This window comes from Pelmatolapia mariae, linkage group LG10_11, assembly GCF_036321145.2.
Source record: "Pelmatolapia mariae isolate MD_Pm_ZW linkage group LG10_11, Pm_UMD_F_2, whole genome shotgun sequence".
Classification (NCBI taxonomy): Eukaryota; Metazoa; Chordata; class Actinopteri; order Cichliformes; family Cichlidae; genus Pelmatolapia; species Pelmatolapia mariae.
The window spans coordinates 61,322,705-61,341,607 of NC_086236.1; the positions used below are offsets into that span (position 1 = coordinate 61,322,705).

Genomic DNA, 18,903 nt, shown 5'->3' on the forward strand with positions numbered 1-18,903 from the left:
TAGATAGATGTACCTATCTATTTTTTTTATTTTTTTTAGCCACTTATCCATATCTGGGTAATGGGAACCATATTTCCACTTGTTCAGAATATGTCGTATGCTCTGTGTGTGTAACCATTTTAAATCACACACCCACAGCAAATCTGGAATCACCAGTTAAGATAACTCACATGCTTTTGTTAGCAGACTTATTTAACTGTACATGACAATAGGTGGAACGAGTATATCTTGGCTATGGCTATTTGAAATCCAATCTGTTCTTTCTAAAATTAAGACTCCAGGTTCAAACAGTTTGGTTGTTGTGTAAAATAAATATAAGACTTGCATGTATAATAAATAAAAATAGAATCAAATTATTCCAAATCTCATAAAGCCATATTTTATTTACAACAGCATATAGAAAACATTAAATGTTTAAACTAAGACATTTTACATTTTTTGATGGCAGCAGTGCATGGAAAAAGATGGAACAAGGCCACGTTGAGCTTTGAGTAGCATCTTCTTTTAAATGCAACCTGTAAACATCTGACAACTGAAGAGACGAGGGTTATATAAAAGCAGTACTCATAAAACAGTCTATGTTCTACACAGCTTTTGTCTTCAGTCATAATCTTGCCTGCATAACAACAGATACATCACATGAAGGCAGCATGTTTAATGTCAAGCTTTCTATAACATTTAGATTCAGATTCATTTGCACACTCACTTAATTACATTTATAGGTGATACACTGATGCAAGATCCAGAGGCACAGCTGTGTCTGGTTGCACTGAATGCTTTTTAAATCACAATTAAAGTAAACAATAAAAGGCTAAAGTACATACTAAACAGAGCTTTAAAAATACAGCAGCTACAAAATCCAAAACACATGACAGAGAAATATATTCTTACTGATATAATACTAATAATTTCGAGGACATCTTGATATGTCTCCATTATCTAACCAGTAAAAATGATCACTCTTCTATTCTTGCAGCAGATAAAGAGTTCAGAAATGTTTTGTGGAAAAAATAAACAGTAGGGTGATGACTGAAGAAAACGGTGGCTGAATTTATTATTGGTATGTTATAAGTGGTCAGTCGTTGATGAATGAAAACAGGAATAACTATTTAAATGGGGAAAAAAGATATTCTTTTAAAATTTGTAAATTATTCATTTTCACTTATGAATGATAATTATAAAACACTTACCTAAAAAAAATGTGATGACAGAGTTCCTATTTTCTTGTCTCTGACATGTTCTCATACACATTTTCTTCAATTTCTAGAAAAAAAGATTAGGCACAATGATTTTCCATCGTCTTCTTTTTCATTTCACTATTAAAATGTATTTATATTACAGTACAGACTGTCTTTAATTCAAAATATCACATACCTGTATTTTTTGTCTCACTGGGTTTTGGGTTTCTAAACATTAGAAATGAGACATTGTGAAAATGTGGCCACACTTATTGATGAAACACAAAACTGTACCATGAACTATGTGCTATATTTCAGTTTCATGAATAAAAAACAACAACAAAATAATGTTTATAATAACATTCTCTTTTTATTACTGATAAAAACAAAGTTTTTATTCAATTTCTTAATATCTGACATTTTTTTTAAATTATGCTTAGCCAAACTGTAACTCAAAGAAAAATAAAACCAGTAGTAAAATTACAATAATTTTGTATGTTCAAAATCTTTTTCTGACTCTAAGTATGATCAAAGAATTGCCATTTTTAGTTTCAATAAGTAGTTTCAACAGTTACTGAACTCTCCTTATAAATCTTTGCCATGTTAACAACTATTAATCATCAAATTTGCTCTTACTTTTTCTTATAAATGTAATATCCTCCACCAGCAGCTGCAGCAACGATGACAAAACATGCAATTACAATTCCAGTGATGCAACCAGCAGTACATCCAGATGATGGGTCTGAGGGGGCTTAAATAAAAATAATAATTAAAAAATTTTTTTTTTCAACAGAAATCTGTAATGGCACATTTCACAATGGTTTTAGATATTTCGTCTGTTTGCCAATACAACAAAGTCAATGCAGAACATGTGGCTTGATGAGCTGTATATTAAATAAAATGAAATGAGCTTGAGAAAGATGTATTTGCAGTGATGTAGACACATAATCACTGTTTATGCTGGAGAACTTCTTAAAATAGTTGTAGTTTAGTCAATGAATGAAAAGTTTTCAGTCACTTGATAAAACACTAGCCTTTAAAAATTATTATAGGTACAGGTAATAAATTTATACACTTTTTGACAAACTGCACTGTTATATGAAGAAAACCTAATCCCAACTCACCGATTACAGAGATGCCTGAGTGTTGAGATTTTTGAGATATCAGAGTTATGCTGTTGAAAGTCTCACAGCTGTAGTTTCCACTCTGACTCATCTGAATGTTCATCAGTCTGAGCTCTGATCCAGTATCAGGCAGCTGATCTCCATTCAGAAACCACTTAAACTGGGCAGGAGGTCTGGATTCAACTGAGCAGGTGAGGCTGATGTCTGAGCCTGTTGTATAGTATTGTTGTGATGGTGATGCAACCACATTTGTATTTTCTGGGCCATCTAAATATAGAGGGAACAGAGAAAATGTTTACTGTGCGAAAAATTAATGCGCCTGAGCAGGGATAATAATTTAAACTCTCTATATCTGCATATATACATTTTAAGATAAGTCGCTGAGAATTTGGGTGAATAACTCACAACTGATGGTCAGATTTACTGGCTCACTGGCGCCATTACTGACAGGATTGGCCACGCGACACCTGAATGATCCCTGATCAAAACGGGTCGCGTTTATAACCACATTGGAGCCTCCATCAGTGAGATGAACTCTGTCACTTTCTGTAACCACAGAACTGCCGTTCAGCCAGAGGAAAGAGAGGGCGGATCCAGAGGCAGAGCAGGACATGCTGACAGAGCTATTAAACTCAGTCAAGTCTGTGCTGGTGGACGTTACACTTATATTAGAGACTCGCTCTGTGGAAGAAAAAAAATGTTTTTATAGTGAGCATCATTTAACAGAGGGTCAGAAAATAACAATGCATTTCACAATGAGCTGTCATGGCTCATGTTAATCATTTTATTTGGCCAAATTATTATTAGTATTATTATTAACTCATTTATTCAAACAGCTAGTTTCCTAGAGATCTGCTTCTCATTTAAAAGAGACACATGTACACCAAAAAACATATACAACAATATAGACAGACAGAAAGTCATTACACTTACAATCATTATACTATTTGTTTTGATTTATTTTTAAAAATACAAAATATAATTCATGTTCATAAATTAAGAAGAGTATGTGCAAGAGTGAATACTGAATGATTTCAGTTGTTCCAGTGAAATAGGAGAATGTAATTTCACTGATACATCATTTCATTGCCATCATATAAAAAAATTACATTCAGATTCAGATTATTAAAGTAATTTAATTCAGAAATTAAAGTTTGAAAATAATATTGTGTAATCACATTACTTCACTACACTCTTAAATATTGCTTGTGTGTAAAATACATATAAAAATGACATATATTTGTTGTTCCCATAGTATAAAACAACTGAAATATATATCTTTATTTTAGCTCAAAACTACCATAAAAAGTTAAATCAAAATGTTTCAAGTCCATTTCTGATAAATTGATGATTTAGAACAATCAGCAAACTATAATAAACCTGGTTTTATTCTGAAACTTAGTCTAAATCTGTTACCTTTTGTTTTCAAGTAGCTAATAAAATGATGAATCTATAAAAGGCGTTTATTATCTCAGACATGCCCACATAGAGAAATGAACTCAAAATCACAGATAAACTTCTTTAAAATATTTGTTAGAGAATACATTATATAATAAAACAGCCCTTTAACTTTTTCAAAAATGGATGTTTGAAAAATTTGTTGTTGGATTTCAGCACCTGCTTACCATATATCTCCACTCTGGTGCTTCCTCTCTTTGGTGGTTCACCAGCTGGTGAAATGTGAACTGTGTATTCTCCAATGTCATTCACAGTCAGACTCCTGAGCTCCAAAGATCCAGTAGATGGGAAGAAGGTGATCCTGCCTCCATACCCGGGTCCAGTTACGTTTGCAGTACTTGAGGTTATTATATTCTTAGAACCAAAATTCCAGACCACAGACAGAAATGGTGTTTCTGTTGGGGTTAGTGTTGTAGTGAACATCACAGTTTCTCCTATAGCTGCATTCAGAGGACCATTTGGTAACACACCAACTCCTTCACTCAAACCTGGAGGAGACATTTTTTTTGTGAAGGAATTTAATGAGCACATAGCAGCTTTGGAAACTGGCATGACTTTGATGATAAGTGAAAGTAGTTGTTTGAAGATTTTCTATAATTGTTGCAAAAAAGAAATTTGTTTTTTCTTTTGAAATCAAATTTAGCGCTTTTCCTTTTACTTATTTTTTTTTTCGAAAAAGCAGACTGATTAATGCTGAGGCAAACAAAAACACACTTCAATTCCCTACAAAACTAAGATCCTTTAACCTTCAAAAAATTAAAAACGTGGAGCAAAAAGGCGAAACTGAAAATTCTGAACAACAGAGTTAAAACATGACAAAAAAACCTTTCTCTCTATACTGTGCTTCTTCGTAGCCTCGATCTGAAATCCATCTTTGTACAACATGTCTCAGATTCTTAAAAGTAAAATGGAGGTAAGAGAAGGTTTGCCAGAGCAACTACACATTTTTACCCTTTAACTACATATTTACCTTCAACCTATGAAAGAGGTGTGCCAGCTGGGATATGAAAACCATGGTGTGAGGAGTATTTAAATCCAGAAATTATTTTAGTCCTTTAATATGATTATGCACATGTCTAAATTTTTGCCTTCACTGTTTCTGTGTGTGGGATAAAAAAATAAAGTACTGTATATTTTGTCACATTGTACCATGTAAATTTAATAAAACGTGTCCCTTAATATTAAAAATGTAATTTACATTGTTATAGCTGAGAACATAAATTACAACTGTAGTTGGGGCATAACATTTCATATTTAATTCACACAGCTTAAAAGTGATACCTGTTGCTTTAACTCCTCACTACTGTGGGCAGTAAATAGGACAACGCAGAGTAAAACACTAAAAGTCACGTAAGGAACTAAGTTAAAGAAAATAGAAAGTAAACTGAAAGAGGGACAAACAACCAACATAAAAAACAGAGAAAACAAAGATGAAAAATTATGGATTATTACAGAAACTATAATTACAATAATTGCAAAGACCATGACACATCTTCTATTTGCTCCTGTCTTATATATCGTCGCTGTATAATCTTGCTTCTTATAACTGTCAAGCCATTTACAATTACATTACAATACAATACATATTATCAAAGTAGAATATTCATTTTGTGCTTGATTAAATAATATCCAGAAGTATTTGGCAAATATCTCACAATCTCTGCAGAATAAATCTTAGTCAAACAAATTAGTTCCAGTTTACATCAATAGGAAAATGAGGAAGTAAAACATTAGCTTTCTGGGTGTAACACTGTGCTTGAACTGCTTTTGTTAACTTATCATATTTGCTTAATAGGTATGTCAGCATAATATATACTATACATTAACTAATTATGCTAAATAACTTGAAAACAACAACAGGAAAAACAGGAAAAAGGTGTGTTAAGCTGTGATAGCTTACCTGAGATGACCCCAAAAATGATGAGGTGTATCAGAGCTGTTTCCATTTCTAAAGTGGTCTCTTTCACTCTGAGTCTTTTCCTTTGCTGATTCCAGTACATCAACAAGTGGATATTATGAAGGTAGCTTAAGGAAGCAAATTTGTTTATACCTGAAAGATTTATCGTAAGTACCTGTATTTGTTAAACATTAACAAATCATTATGTTATACTGTCATTTCCCCATTTCATTCTGACTTTTTTTTTTTTTTTACAGTTCACAGAATTTCATTGAGCTGCAGAACATAAATCAAACAAACAAAAGAAAACATGCAACTTAAAAAAATTAAATTAATGTAAATTTCATGCTTTTATTCCATATTAAACACATTACAGCAGACACAAATGAGAACAGCACCAGCAACCACTGCTACTGCATCTCAGGGGAAACCGAAGGTTGTGAAGTGCAGCCGCTTAGTCAATAACCTGAACTTCAGTGACTGGTTAGACTGGAAGTTAAAAGATACACGTCTATTGCCAAAGAAAATTCAAACTGGCCCTCTAATGCACAAATATTTTACAAAATACTACAGCACACAATGACAATATTATAGGAAGCTATTGTGGCGACCCACTGAAGGGCTCCACTCACACCCAAGCTTGGAGGAGGGGTTCTGTTGTGTTTGTTTGTGTTTGCCACCATCCTACTCTGACAAAACGTCCTACCCCTACTATAATTTGACAGTGACTTGCGACTAAACCTAACCCTACCCCTATCCATAACCCTAACCATAACCACAACCTTAAGAAGTATTCCGGATGGGTGACAGAAAAAGAAGTTAATTCGGCGTTGGTTTCGTGCGCATGCCCCGCGTCTGCGCAGAAACATTGGGTAGGATGTTTTTTCAGGTAGGATGGATTCCCAGAACACTGGACTAGGGCTGGGTATCGTCACTGATTTCTAGAATCGATTCGTTTCCGATTCACAAGGTCCCGAATCGATTCGATCCAGGATTCGATTCAATTCGATTCGATTCAATTAAATTCGATTTGAATCTGGGAAATTTTGACAGTTAGAAATATTATAATTCAGATAAGTACATTTATCTGAATTTTTGTATCTATAAAAAGGAAGCTGACACACGCAAGACTTTATCAAAGGTGTACGCCTCACAGCAGACGCCTTTGTGTCAAAGTAGCTGAAGATAAAACACAGAAAAACATGAAGGTGGTTTTCCTGGCCTGGGATTTTATCAAAATATTCTGCAGTACATCAAAAACGAAAGAAAACCATTAATCAACATTTGAACGTACCTCTGACGTTACAGCGGTTTTATTAGAGACACGGCTAAGCGTTTTGCATTTTGCACAATTTTAAAAAGTTTAAATTTGTTCAGTATTGAACGGCAGATAGGTTTGATAGGTTGATTTGATAGGTTTTCTTTTCGGAAGTATGTAAAACGAAAAAAAAAAAAACAGCGGCCGACAGCGCTGTAAACAACGGTAGACTTGTGCGTAACAAGCAAGCGAATAATGCAGAAAACAGATTTTTAGACGGGAAACTGTTCTTGAAGTATACAGAGAGAGAGCGAGAGAGAGAGAGAGAGAGAGACAGCTGTGCATGTGTGATTTTATCGTGGGTGAAGCAAAACAGTAAAAGTCAGAGTGATTTCATGACGATGTTTACGTGAAGCGTAGTTTGGATCTTCTTTTGTTGCTGGTTCGGTCAATATTGTTTGGAGAGAGATCAAACTAACAGCTTTAGAATCAGCGCAAAAAGGGCGTGAACACAAAGCGTGGACCCGCCGAAACATCAGAATCAGCGAGCTGTCGGCTTTCAGCCCCGACCGTGTCCGTGCTGCTGTTGTGCCAGAAAGTGATTGCCGTCCGCGGGAGCGCGCGCAGCCGCTTAAAGCTGCAGCGCCCGTCGGGTGAGAAAGGCGACATCTCACTGATTCTGATCCGCGGGTCCGCGCTGTGTGTTTACGTCCTTGTGCAGAATCCGTGTACCTGCTCTCATTTACTGTCTTAGCTGTTTGGTGGTTGTTGAAATTTTGTGAGGTTTCACCTGAGATTCTGGCGTTTCGGGCAAAATAAATTTATATTAAAAAAATCGATTCAGGATTTTAATGAATCGATTTCACGTTATCCAAGCCAGAATCGATTTTAATCGATGAATCGATTATTAAAACCCACCCCTACACTGGACTTCTGGCTCCACGACCCCTCGTCATGGTTCGTCCACGTGGAGGCTCAGCTTGCTCTTCACAGCATCTCGGCTGACGACATGAAATTTCATCATGTGGTATACCTGTCAGCTTTAAATAAAAAAAAAAAAAAAAAAAAAAAATAGATGTTTATTTTCTGGACTGTAGTCACTGTATTTCAATTAAATGTTACTCTCCTGTGTATTATGTAAAAATAAAGTAATAAATAAAGGATTTATAGATTTATTTATTTAGCATGACTATGATTGGCAGGAAAAAAATCATTGGCACACACTAAAACTGGGAATACTTTGGAGGGCCGCACCAATAAACTGAATCAGATTTTTTCTAAACAACTGTGAACAAAATGTGCATTTTCATGACATCACAACTCTTGTCCACAGCCAAGGAAAAAAGTGAAAATTGTCTGCAAGGAAAAGCTCCAAATTATCCTTGAACTGTCTTTTTATGGTTCACCTGTAGGGGGAACACTCTGAAAATCCTTCTTTTTTCTCAGGGCGAATTTAAAAAAAAGGCAGAGACCACCAAAAACTGTTTGATAAATCCTCCATCATAGAATGGCGTACTGTTTTATGTGATTTTGTGTAAAATCACAAAGCTGGTCTTGGCTGCTCTATCCTGTGATGTTTAAAGGTTGATTAAAGTAAAGGTTCAGACATCCTTTTCCTCCTTTGCACAAATCAAGTTCTTGTATTTTTCTGTGTGGTTTGTCTCATAATTGTGATTCAAGTAGCAATCTGCTCTCCACAAACCAAACACACTACCTCTGACTTCAAAGTAATACTTAGAAGAACATGTCTGTTAAAACTCTACATTTTGGATCTTTCTTTTTTTGTGTTTGTGTTTTGTGGTTAACAAACTCGCATCTCTCATAAACATTTGTTCCACTGCATTTATGGTGAAGCTGCATTTGCTTGCACTCATGTACATACACAAATGTAAAATAATAATAATGAAAGTAGCAAAGCTGTATTGTGATTTCCCCACAAAAATTGGTGTCTAGTGATCCCAATGTGAGGTTGTCAATGAAAACAGCATGGTTCTGAAGTAGTGCTTTTAATATTGACTAATTAACCATAAAAACTTTTCTCCAGCTAATGCACCGGTCTAGTGAGGGGACGTTGGTGAGGACAGGCAAAGATAAGGTTGTTTTGCACCCAGGTAAAATCACCACAGTGAGATGTTGTGCACACACACAGAATGAAAAAGACACTGTAACATTGTCTTGCCCCAGACAGAATACTGACCTACCTGATGGGCTACACATTTAAAAACACTTTTCACTTTTAAAAGGGTAACTCTGCAACCATCCCTGTCTCTGTAATCAAGACCACGGGACACTGTATCACACTAGGCCCACTCGTCCTGGCAGCCCTGGTTATCAGAGTCAAACTAAACTGAATACTCAACAGACTTAAATTAAATGTGTCTTCCTTTGTAATGCTCATTTATACCTTATGTGTTTTTTGTAAAGAGAAACGCAAAGATTTTTGGTGTACTGTTATGTTTGTTGAGTGTTAGAACTGTAATGGAGAAAATGACCCAGCCAAGTGTTTGGGCTCAGGGGTGTGGAGTGTGTATATGGTTAGGTAAAAAATGTTTGATAACATTAGGAGAACCTAAATGTGTGTAATGTGTACGTGTATATGGTATATAAGGCCTATAAGTTAATAAGTGAGTGTTAATGAGTAATTTATAAAAAAAACACAAGTATCTCCCTCAAAATGTCTTAGAAAAAAAAATAACAAAAAACCATCAACAACACAGGCTGTTGGCTATGAATTGTTAATTCTACACAATCATTTGTCAATCAAGTGTTAAGGCCACTGTGAGCAGTAAATCTAGTTTAGAATAATGAATAATATCACAAACTGACCACCTCCTAGTGCCAGTTTTAATTAACCTGTATATAAATAAATATATTAATATAAATATCTACTTGTGAGTAATTTCATACAGAATTTTTGTTATTACTGCAGCTCACAATTTGGGAATCACTGCTCTAAGGACTGCACAGCTTCTGCCACAAGGTGGCATGCAAATGGTCAATGATCAGTTAATGAGTAAGGATGTATCAGTTGCCAGTGTTTTTCCAGTAATAAATGAGTCCTGAGATAGACTTTGGGTTTGATGGTTGGACTCTAATCTTTTGCACACTTCAAAGTTTTATCAGTGGCTATAAAACCATTAGCCTATTTTATACCATTACATGTTTACAGGTAAGAATCTACTGATCACCTTATTTTAGAAATTGAAGGAGTTCAGTGAAAACTACTGCCACAATTCTGTTAAAAAAAAGCCAATTAAGGCTATGCTTCTGTTTTTAAAAAAGAGAAACAAGTAAACAGAAGCACTAATACAACATCCAGCTCACAACTTTTTTGTGACGACACCTTCACTGAGTTTACTGCAGAAAACAGGAACACAAACATCAGCTACCAGGTTTACCAGCTGATGGAGACAGTTATGAAAACAATGAGCTGGATAAATATGACTGTGTCCACAACTGTTTGAATGTTCATTTAAAAAAGAGGAAACAACAAGGTTACATTATTAAATGTATTTAAATATGAAATTTAAACAAATATTGACTACGTATATCTTTATTTGTCCTAATATGAATACTTTAAGGACTACAGTCGTATGTGGGTATTTGTGTTGTATTTGACTTTTTGTGCTACTGTGAATTAACCAATAAACATAACACGGTCACACAAGTATGATTTAGACCTTTGCTATACAAAAAGAGCAAAAAATGTACATATGTCAGTTTTGGTACTTGTATCCAATTTTGACCAATTTTTACTGTAGAAACCTCAGTTAAATATCCATGAGAATATTAAGCTCAGTGAAACACAGCCGCATCACTTTTCCTCAGTCTTTAGTCACCACCATGCACCATGTTGCAGCTTATGACATGGAAATATCAGTTTCAAAAGTTTTATTTCATCATTGAAACCTTTTTATAAGATGTAGTAGGTAAATGAGAAGTTGATGGGAAAACTCCAAATATACAACTAGAGGCTACATGTATGGACCTTTATATAGAGCAATAAAAATTAAAAACTTATGACAGAGAAAATATTCATTTTTATTTGTGCTAAATTTATAAGACAAAACATTTTCTTAAATCTTATCAGGAATTTATGATATCAAACCAACAAAAATGATAACTGTCCTCCTTCTGCAGCAGGTGAAGACTTCATAAATGTGTCGTCTGCAGGACATCTGATTCAAGTAAACATTAGATAAAAAGAAATCTTGGTGTTTGTAAAGTCTTTACTTCTTAATAAACATTGCTAATACATTTAAACTAACCTTAAAAATGAAATCTGATCACTGGGTTTATATGTTATATTTTCTTGTATAGAAATGGAAACGTCCCCATACGTACTTTCAACTTGATAGTTGAAACTATGATGTGTTACAGTGCACATAATTATTCATAAATGCAACAAGTTTGATTCTCTAATTTCTTTATTTTGCTAAAAAAAAAAAAAAGATATGCAGAGTGACTTTAAGGTTATAAAAGATACATACCTGTATTTTGTTTCAGATGATTTTTGTGAAGTCTAAACAGCAGAGAAGACGCATTATTATATTGTGGTCATGCACTTAGATGCAACACAAAACAGTAATACCAAACGTGTGTTATATTTGAGTTCAACAAAAAAATCCCAATGCTTATTATAAAAAAGTTTATTTTGTATTGCTGACATAAAGAAGCAGTGAAATGAAACTCAAGTTTGGAGAAATGGTGGATGCACTATGTGGGAACTGAGATGTTGCAAACATTTAGTGGGTAGTTAGATATTAAGTGTTAGGTATTAGAAGCAACTGTTGTGTTATTATGTTTAGTTAAAGCTACTGAGTGTTAAACTATCATTAGTATCATGTATACACAACATAAAATCCAAGAGTATCAGCACAAGCAGGTACCTGTTACAGTCAGTCCATGCACCACTGATGATGATGTTCTCTCAGTTATATTATTCCATGCTTGACAGGTGTAGTGGCCACTGTCAGAAAATTCAACCTCTTCTTTAACATACTCAGCTGAATTGGTGAGTATCTCTGTCCCATTAAGGAACCAGCTGAATCTGGCAGACGGTGTGGATTCAGCAGAGCAGGTCAGTTTCAAGGTGCCTTTGATATTTATCGCATTTGGACCTTTGATTTGAACATTTTCTGGTCCATCTGAAAAACCGGCAAAAACAATAAATGTGTTCATTACTTTTGAAATAAAATTCTGCAATTCATGGCTATATATTATATCAATAGTGTCATTCAAAATTCATGATATTTGATATTTTCTCTGTTTGCCAAAAATAAATGTTTAAGAAAGAAGAAAAATTTAGATTTGATCAAAAGTAATTGCATAACACAAGCAAAAATTATACACTGAGATCAGAGATGGTGAAATGAAAGAGTCCAGCTGTAAAACGCAGGACTTAAGGAAACTGTAGAGACATGGGGAAAAATTGATTAATGAGCAACAATAAAATCAAGTCATATGTTCAACTATTAGTGCACAAAATATAAATGACTTTTTATAGAACATTTTCACATAACTTCACCTTTAAAGACAAGATATGTACACCGCTGTTAAAAATGTCTGGTATCTTAGAATAAGCTATTTAACAGCTATTTTTAGGCTTTGCTAATGGTTTTTTTAATCTTCGTCTTAATGATGTATGAATTTGCCAGCAGATGACTAATGACAGGCGGACAAGGATAAAGAGAGACAACTTTTTAATTACAGCTTTTAAAAAAAGGTTTCAAAGAATCAGGAAAGTACCTTTTAACCACATCTGTAGACACTCAGGTATACATATGCAGCTTACCATTCTCTTAACTCTTATCTGTTCTAGTTTTCTTGTTGGACTACCTTTTGAGTTTTTATTTCATTTTTCTTTTGTTATCCACAGGTTACGCACCTGTATATGCTCTATTGAGCAGCAATTTAAAAACTGACCATTTGTTTTGCTCCTCTTTGATTAATAAGGGACATTTGGCTCTTCAGCTTCTAAATGATCTACTTTATTAGAACCTAAGCTTCCCACCAACATGATTCTAAACAGGAAGTGCACTGTTTGTTTAAGATGAAAACAATCTCACTTAATGAAAACCGGCCTGCTATAGCCAGTTTTTATGCAATGAGTGGTAGTAAACCAAAAGTTCCAGCTTTGAGGTGTAAGACCTAAATGATGATCTGAATGACAGCAAAAAGCAACAAAAAGCATCACTGAGTTGAAGGCAACTGAAATTAGTGGTAATTCTCTGTTGAATATATGAAAACATTCATTAAGATAACCTTTTGTAATCTCAAAAGTTCTTGCATGATCAACCAATCTAATGTTAAATGAAATTTATAGCTGTGCTTTAATTAACCTCATCTTCTGATGGCAGTTTCAATGAAACAAAGATTTTACAATAGAAAGTAGAAATTACTGTAGATACAGGTAGACTGTGATATCTATTTGACAAACATCAATACTGTATTTAGGAAAACTCTTAATCCTATCTTACCCAGTACTAATACATAACTTACCCAGTACAGTGATGGCTGAAGGCTGAGATATTTGAGATCTCAGAGTTTTGCTGTTAAAGGCCTGACAGCTGTAGAGTCCACTCTGACTCATCTGAACATTCATCAGTCTGAGCTCTGATCCAGTATCAGGCAGCTGATCTCCATTCAGAAACCACTTAAACTGGGCAGGAGGTCTGGATCCAACTGAGCAGGTGAGGCTGATGTCTGACCCTACAGCAAAATATTCTTGTGATGGAGATAATATCAAATTGATATTTTCTGGACCATCTAAAGGTAAAGGTAAAAGAAAAAAGTGTCACAGTATGAAAAGTAAAGGTATATTTAGCATTTTATCTCCCACTTTGTGAATTTGTGAAGCTCAGTTCAACTTCAGCACCTGCTTTTCCCCCACCATTAAATAAATCTCTATCCAGTGTAATTCAACAGAATAACACACTGTGTGATGCAAACCGTCATAGTTTTACAATGGAGTTAATTAGACTGAATAATATGTTTATCAAGTTTTATCCTTCTTACTAAACTGAAGCAATAATCTAAACTTTCTCTGATGTTTGTATGCAAATATTTTCACTCTAATGAGTTTATAAGTAGTAACTCACAGCTGATGGAGAGGTTTACTGGATCACTGGTACCAGTACTGACAGGACTGGACACACTACACCTGAATGGTCCCTGGTCAGAGCGGGTCACAGTGATTATAGTCAGACTGGAGCCTCCATCAGTGAGCTGAACTCTGTCACTTGCTGTAACCTCAGAGCTGCCGTTCAACCAGAGGAAAGAGAGAGAGGATCCAGAGGCAGAGCAGGACAGAGAGACAGAACCACTGAACTCAACCAAGTCTGTGCTGCTGGAAGTTACCAACACATTGGAGACTTTCTCTGTGAAAGAAAAACAACAAACAATGTCATCTAACAGTGGGCCAAACAATAAACAAAACAATAAGTAAAAATGAGAATATTTAAACCACGTCATGTTTAGTAGCACTGATTAGTATTATATGATATACTGAGCTATGTTAGTGTCTAACTCAATATTTAAATTGACGCAATTCAATTTGATCAAATCTAATAATAAATGTTTAGTCAAACAGCTTTTTAAAACCTTCTTGTTCTTAACAATCCCCTTAAAGTTGATTCTGTTCATCTGGATGTGTTTTTTTTTTTTTTTTTAGTGGGAGAAATGTGATCATTCATCAACTGTATTTGATCAGTGGTTGTTGATCAGTGGTCACAACAATGTACATGCTATTGATCAAGAACTTCAGCTGTGCCGGTTTCGGTCATTATGCAGATCTCCTGTTTATAAGGTTGTGGAAACCTGCAGTCAGCTAAGACTGAAGAAGTCACTTGGACGAGTCACAAAGTGTTTCTCCCACTGAAAACGTTACGTCCAGATGAACAGAATCAACTTTCTGGGATTTCCTTTCCTGGATGATTGAACATGCATCAAGAAATTCTTAAGAATCAGTAAAACATTGTGAACATGAAAAGTAGAATTCATTGTGATAAATTTTTATGACATTATTAAGTAATAAAAAAAATCTTTCAAGACACGGAAATTTGTCAACACAAGAAGTCAAAAAGCAAAGTGCAAAACAAGCTTTGTTGAATTATATGAAATAACATAAATCATATCATAAAATATACATTTCACAATAATAATATACCCAGTATCGTTTAATTTCATTAAAAATAAAGTATGCTCAAAATTTCTACGTCAAAAACAATTCTTTGCTATGCTGGATTTCAGGACTTCCTCACCGTGTACTGCCAGTGTAGTCCGTCCCATCTTAGCTGCTTCACCAGCCGGTACAATACGAACTAAGTATTCTCCAGCGTCATCCAGAGTCAGACTCCTGAGCTCCAGAGATCCAGTTGATGGGAAGAGGGTGATCCTGCCTTCATATTCGGGTCCAGTTTTGTTTACAGTATGAGAGGTTATTATATCCTTAGCGCCAGAAGTCCAGGCCAGAGTCAGAAAAGGAGTTTCTGTTGGAGTCAGTGTTGTAGTGAACATCACAGTTTCTCCTACAGCTGCATTCAGAGGACCATCAGGCAACACACCAGATCCTTCAGTCAAACCTAGAGATTTATTATGATTATTTGTTTGAGGGAGAATTTAATATGGAAATTGTAATATAAGAAACTGGCTGATTTTTTTCCCCCATAAGAGAAAGCAGGTAGTGAAAAAATGTTCTATAACTCTTCAATATGAAGGACAATAAATCACTGAATGATGCTGAAGTCGTTGTTTTTATTTAAAATCCAAAACCCCCAAACTAAAAACATTGACAAATCTAAGAAAACAGGGAAATGCAGAACACAGGGAGTCAATAAAAGAAACTGAAAACTTGAGAGGAAGGGGTGGTTGACTCAAGAACAACCTGACAAAAGGGTTTTCTTTAATTTATAAAGACTAAATTAATTTGTCTTTAATTTAGTCCCCTGGACTGCGACCCACATTTCAGTGTCAGTACTGAATGCTGAAGGCTGTTTCAATTCTTAACATGCATCCGGAGGACAGAGTAGTGTTACAGAGGAAATACATCTGTAGCTATAATCAAAGATGCACTGGCCTATTTTTTGCAGATGTTGTTTCATTCTTCCTCTATATATTCTGTGTATAAATGAGGTATATGACAGCTGGAAAAGATAAATCATGGTGTGAGGAAGGCTCAGACAAACAATGATCTGAACCCAGAAGTTGTTATAGTTTTGTAAGATTAACAGCTGACTTATTAAACTTTCTACCCATCACTATTTATCTGTGTGCGAATAAATGTGTGAGAAAAATGAAAATGAATGAAAAATAAATTTTATCTGGTGTATGATGAGGTGAGTGCTCACCTGAGAAGATCCCAAGAATGATGAAGTACATTAGAGCCATTTCCATTTCAAAATGTGGTCTTTCCCTCTTTAACTTTTCCCTCTTATGATTTCATGATACACGAATGGCACTGTGTTACAGAATAAGAAGGCAGAACAAGGAAGTAATCCTGTTGTTCACAAAGGTTTATTTATTATTATTAATCATTAACAGATTTATATGGTAAACTTTCATTTCCTCATTCTGTTCTTGCTGTTGACAAATCCCAGGCAATTTGATTAATCATAACATTAAATTTTAAATTCAATTTAAAGTTTAAATTCAATGTTTTATTTAAAGTTCCTGCTTTTAATCCATATAAAATGAATGAATTAAGCTCTATTAAACTGCTAAAACTGGTAGGGACACAAGTGAGATTTAAGACAATGAGTTCCTGAGCACATACATATAAAAGGGACACCAATGAAAACAACATTTGCAAATATTTACTGACAGTTTGCAGGGTAACCAGAACTCTGAGGTGCTGCTGCTTGTTAAATAAATAAACCTACTAACAAGCAAACTCTACATGCATGAATTTGGGTCTGTTAGCTAAATCATGCTAATCTACAGATAGCATTTGTGGCCAGTGTTTGACATGTGGACTGTAAGAGCCAAGCACTGACCTTCATAGACCATTACTCCACATCCTGGGCCACAGCCATCACCCCACCCTTTACACTTCGGTCGAGCAGCTTCTTTCGATAAGCAACGAGTCGTGCCAGGAGTCCCAGGATCTGATAATGTCTGAACTATGTTGCCCACACCAACCTTTTGAGGAATTTCACACTTCAAAAGTTGATTTCTACAACAAGATAAGTATGATTTGACAAAATCCAAACTAGTTGACTGTGTTATGGAAATTTTAACAATAATCTGCAACACACCCAGTGAATGTTTTGAAGTGGTTTAATAAACACGTTGCAATGTGGAGAGAAGCATCCCAGCCAGTACACTAGAATCATCTCTGAATTGTGGCTGCCACCCTTGCACCTTTATACACAGAGACACAAACAAAGAGTGCTCTTGCTATACTAAAGTGATATGATTAAAATATGTGTTTAACACAAGAGAAAAGAAATCTGCCACCACAACTGTTATCATGAAAAAAAAATATTTTCTTGCAAGAGACAGTAGTTGTAAAAATGGATGCCAACTTTTCAAATGACTAATGCATTTGATTAAAAAAAGAGTAATAATAACAGATTATCTGCACCAGTGCTGGTACTTGTGCTGAGATATGAATTCCCTGAGACATTAAGTTATCTTCTCCACAAGCCCAGGGTAAGAGTTTCGGTCACATGTTGGGGTCAAACCCATCCTTGATTTTGTTCAGTCTAGTTTTTGACCAATGGAGACGATGAACCACTTTAAACTGAACCACATGCTTGAGGCAGATAGATGATGAAAAAATCCTATCGATTATCCTATGCGAAGTCTCATCTGCAATCTGTTGGTCCAGATCTCTTCCCCATCGCTCTCTAAATGATTGCAATGTGGGCAGCTTTTGATTACGGCTCATAAACAGCTCATAAACATCACTTATAACCCGCTTAGCGTCCGGTTTAAGATCAAAGACTTAATCCAAAAAAGACGGAGAAGGGCAGAACGGAAAGCAATCAATATTAGAAGCAACAAAATTCCTGAGTTGAAGATACCTAAAAAAATGTGACTGAGGAATCTTGAACTTAGTCACCAATTGTCCAAACGAACAGAAGATATTGTCCGTGAAAAGAGCATTCATCGAAGTTACTCCGAGCTTTGTTCATATGTTAAATGCCTCGTAAGGATGGAGGAAACATACAATGTCTATGCGCTGATGCAATAAGGGAGAGTTCAGCTTGTTTAAAGTGCCTTCTGAGCGGGTACCATAACTTCAGTGAATGAATAACAAGAGGTCTTGTGGTCAAGTTGGAGATAGGTCCTGCCAGGGGTAATCTGACACACAACAAGGACAACAGGGAGCATCGATTCACTGATAACTTTTCCAGTGTTACTCATGAAAATAAATTATCATGATCAGTACAATAATGCCCTTATATTTGATGCCCACTAATACAACAAAAAATCTGCGAATGCTAAGCCTCCTGCACTCCGCGGTCTTTGTCATATACTCTGTTTCAGTGTACCTGGCTTTTTGTTCCCCTTTCTCATTTTTGTGTGATTAAAAAGAAGTACAGTGGTCCCTCGTTTATCGCGGGAGTTACAGTTTAAAAATAACCTGTGATAGGTGAAATTCGTGAAGTAGCCAACTTTATTTTTTTCAATTATTATAGATGTTTTAAGGCTGTAAAAGCCCTCACTACACACTTTATACACTTTTCTCAGACAAGCATGAACATTTTCACACTTTTCTCTCTTGTTTAAAGACTCTCAAAGTTCAAACCTTCATAGAAAAATAAGTCCAGTATTATAGAATGAAACCAAAGGTCAAACCCTGTTTTCAGGTCCAGAACATGGGAAAAGAGCTGCTGCGAGAGAATTCAACATTAATGAATCAATGGTACGAAAGTAGAGGAAGCAAGAAGAATGAGTTGAGTAATGCCCCTTATAATCTGAAAAAATATGGTAACTTCTACCTTCCTTTAGCATGTACAGAAATCCAACTTTTTGTGCGATGTT

The 18,903-nt window shown here is 35.2% G+C and overlaps 1 protein-coding gene across 1 annotated transcript; it reads right to left on the minus strand.

Annotated features, from left to right (window-relative positions):
- Positions 1-1,810: 1,810 nt before the first annotated feature.
- Positions 1,811-16,302, minus strand: LOC134635486 (carcinoembryonic antigen-related cell adhesion molecule 2-like). The gene is made up of 8 exons (XM_063484867.1): positions 16,263-16,302; positions 15,177-15,497; positions 14,016-14,294; positions 13,417-13,683; positions 3,928-4,248; positions 2,708-2,983; positions 2,303-2,569; positions 1,811-1,848 (listed from the first exon to the last, which is right to left on the minus strand). Exons 1-8 carry the CDS (start codon positions 16,300-16,302, stop codon positions 1,811-1,813), a joined length of 1,809 nt encoding a protein of 602 aa, XP_063340937.1.
- Positions 16,303-18,903: the final 2,601 nt, after the last annotated feature.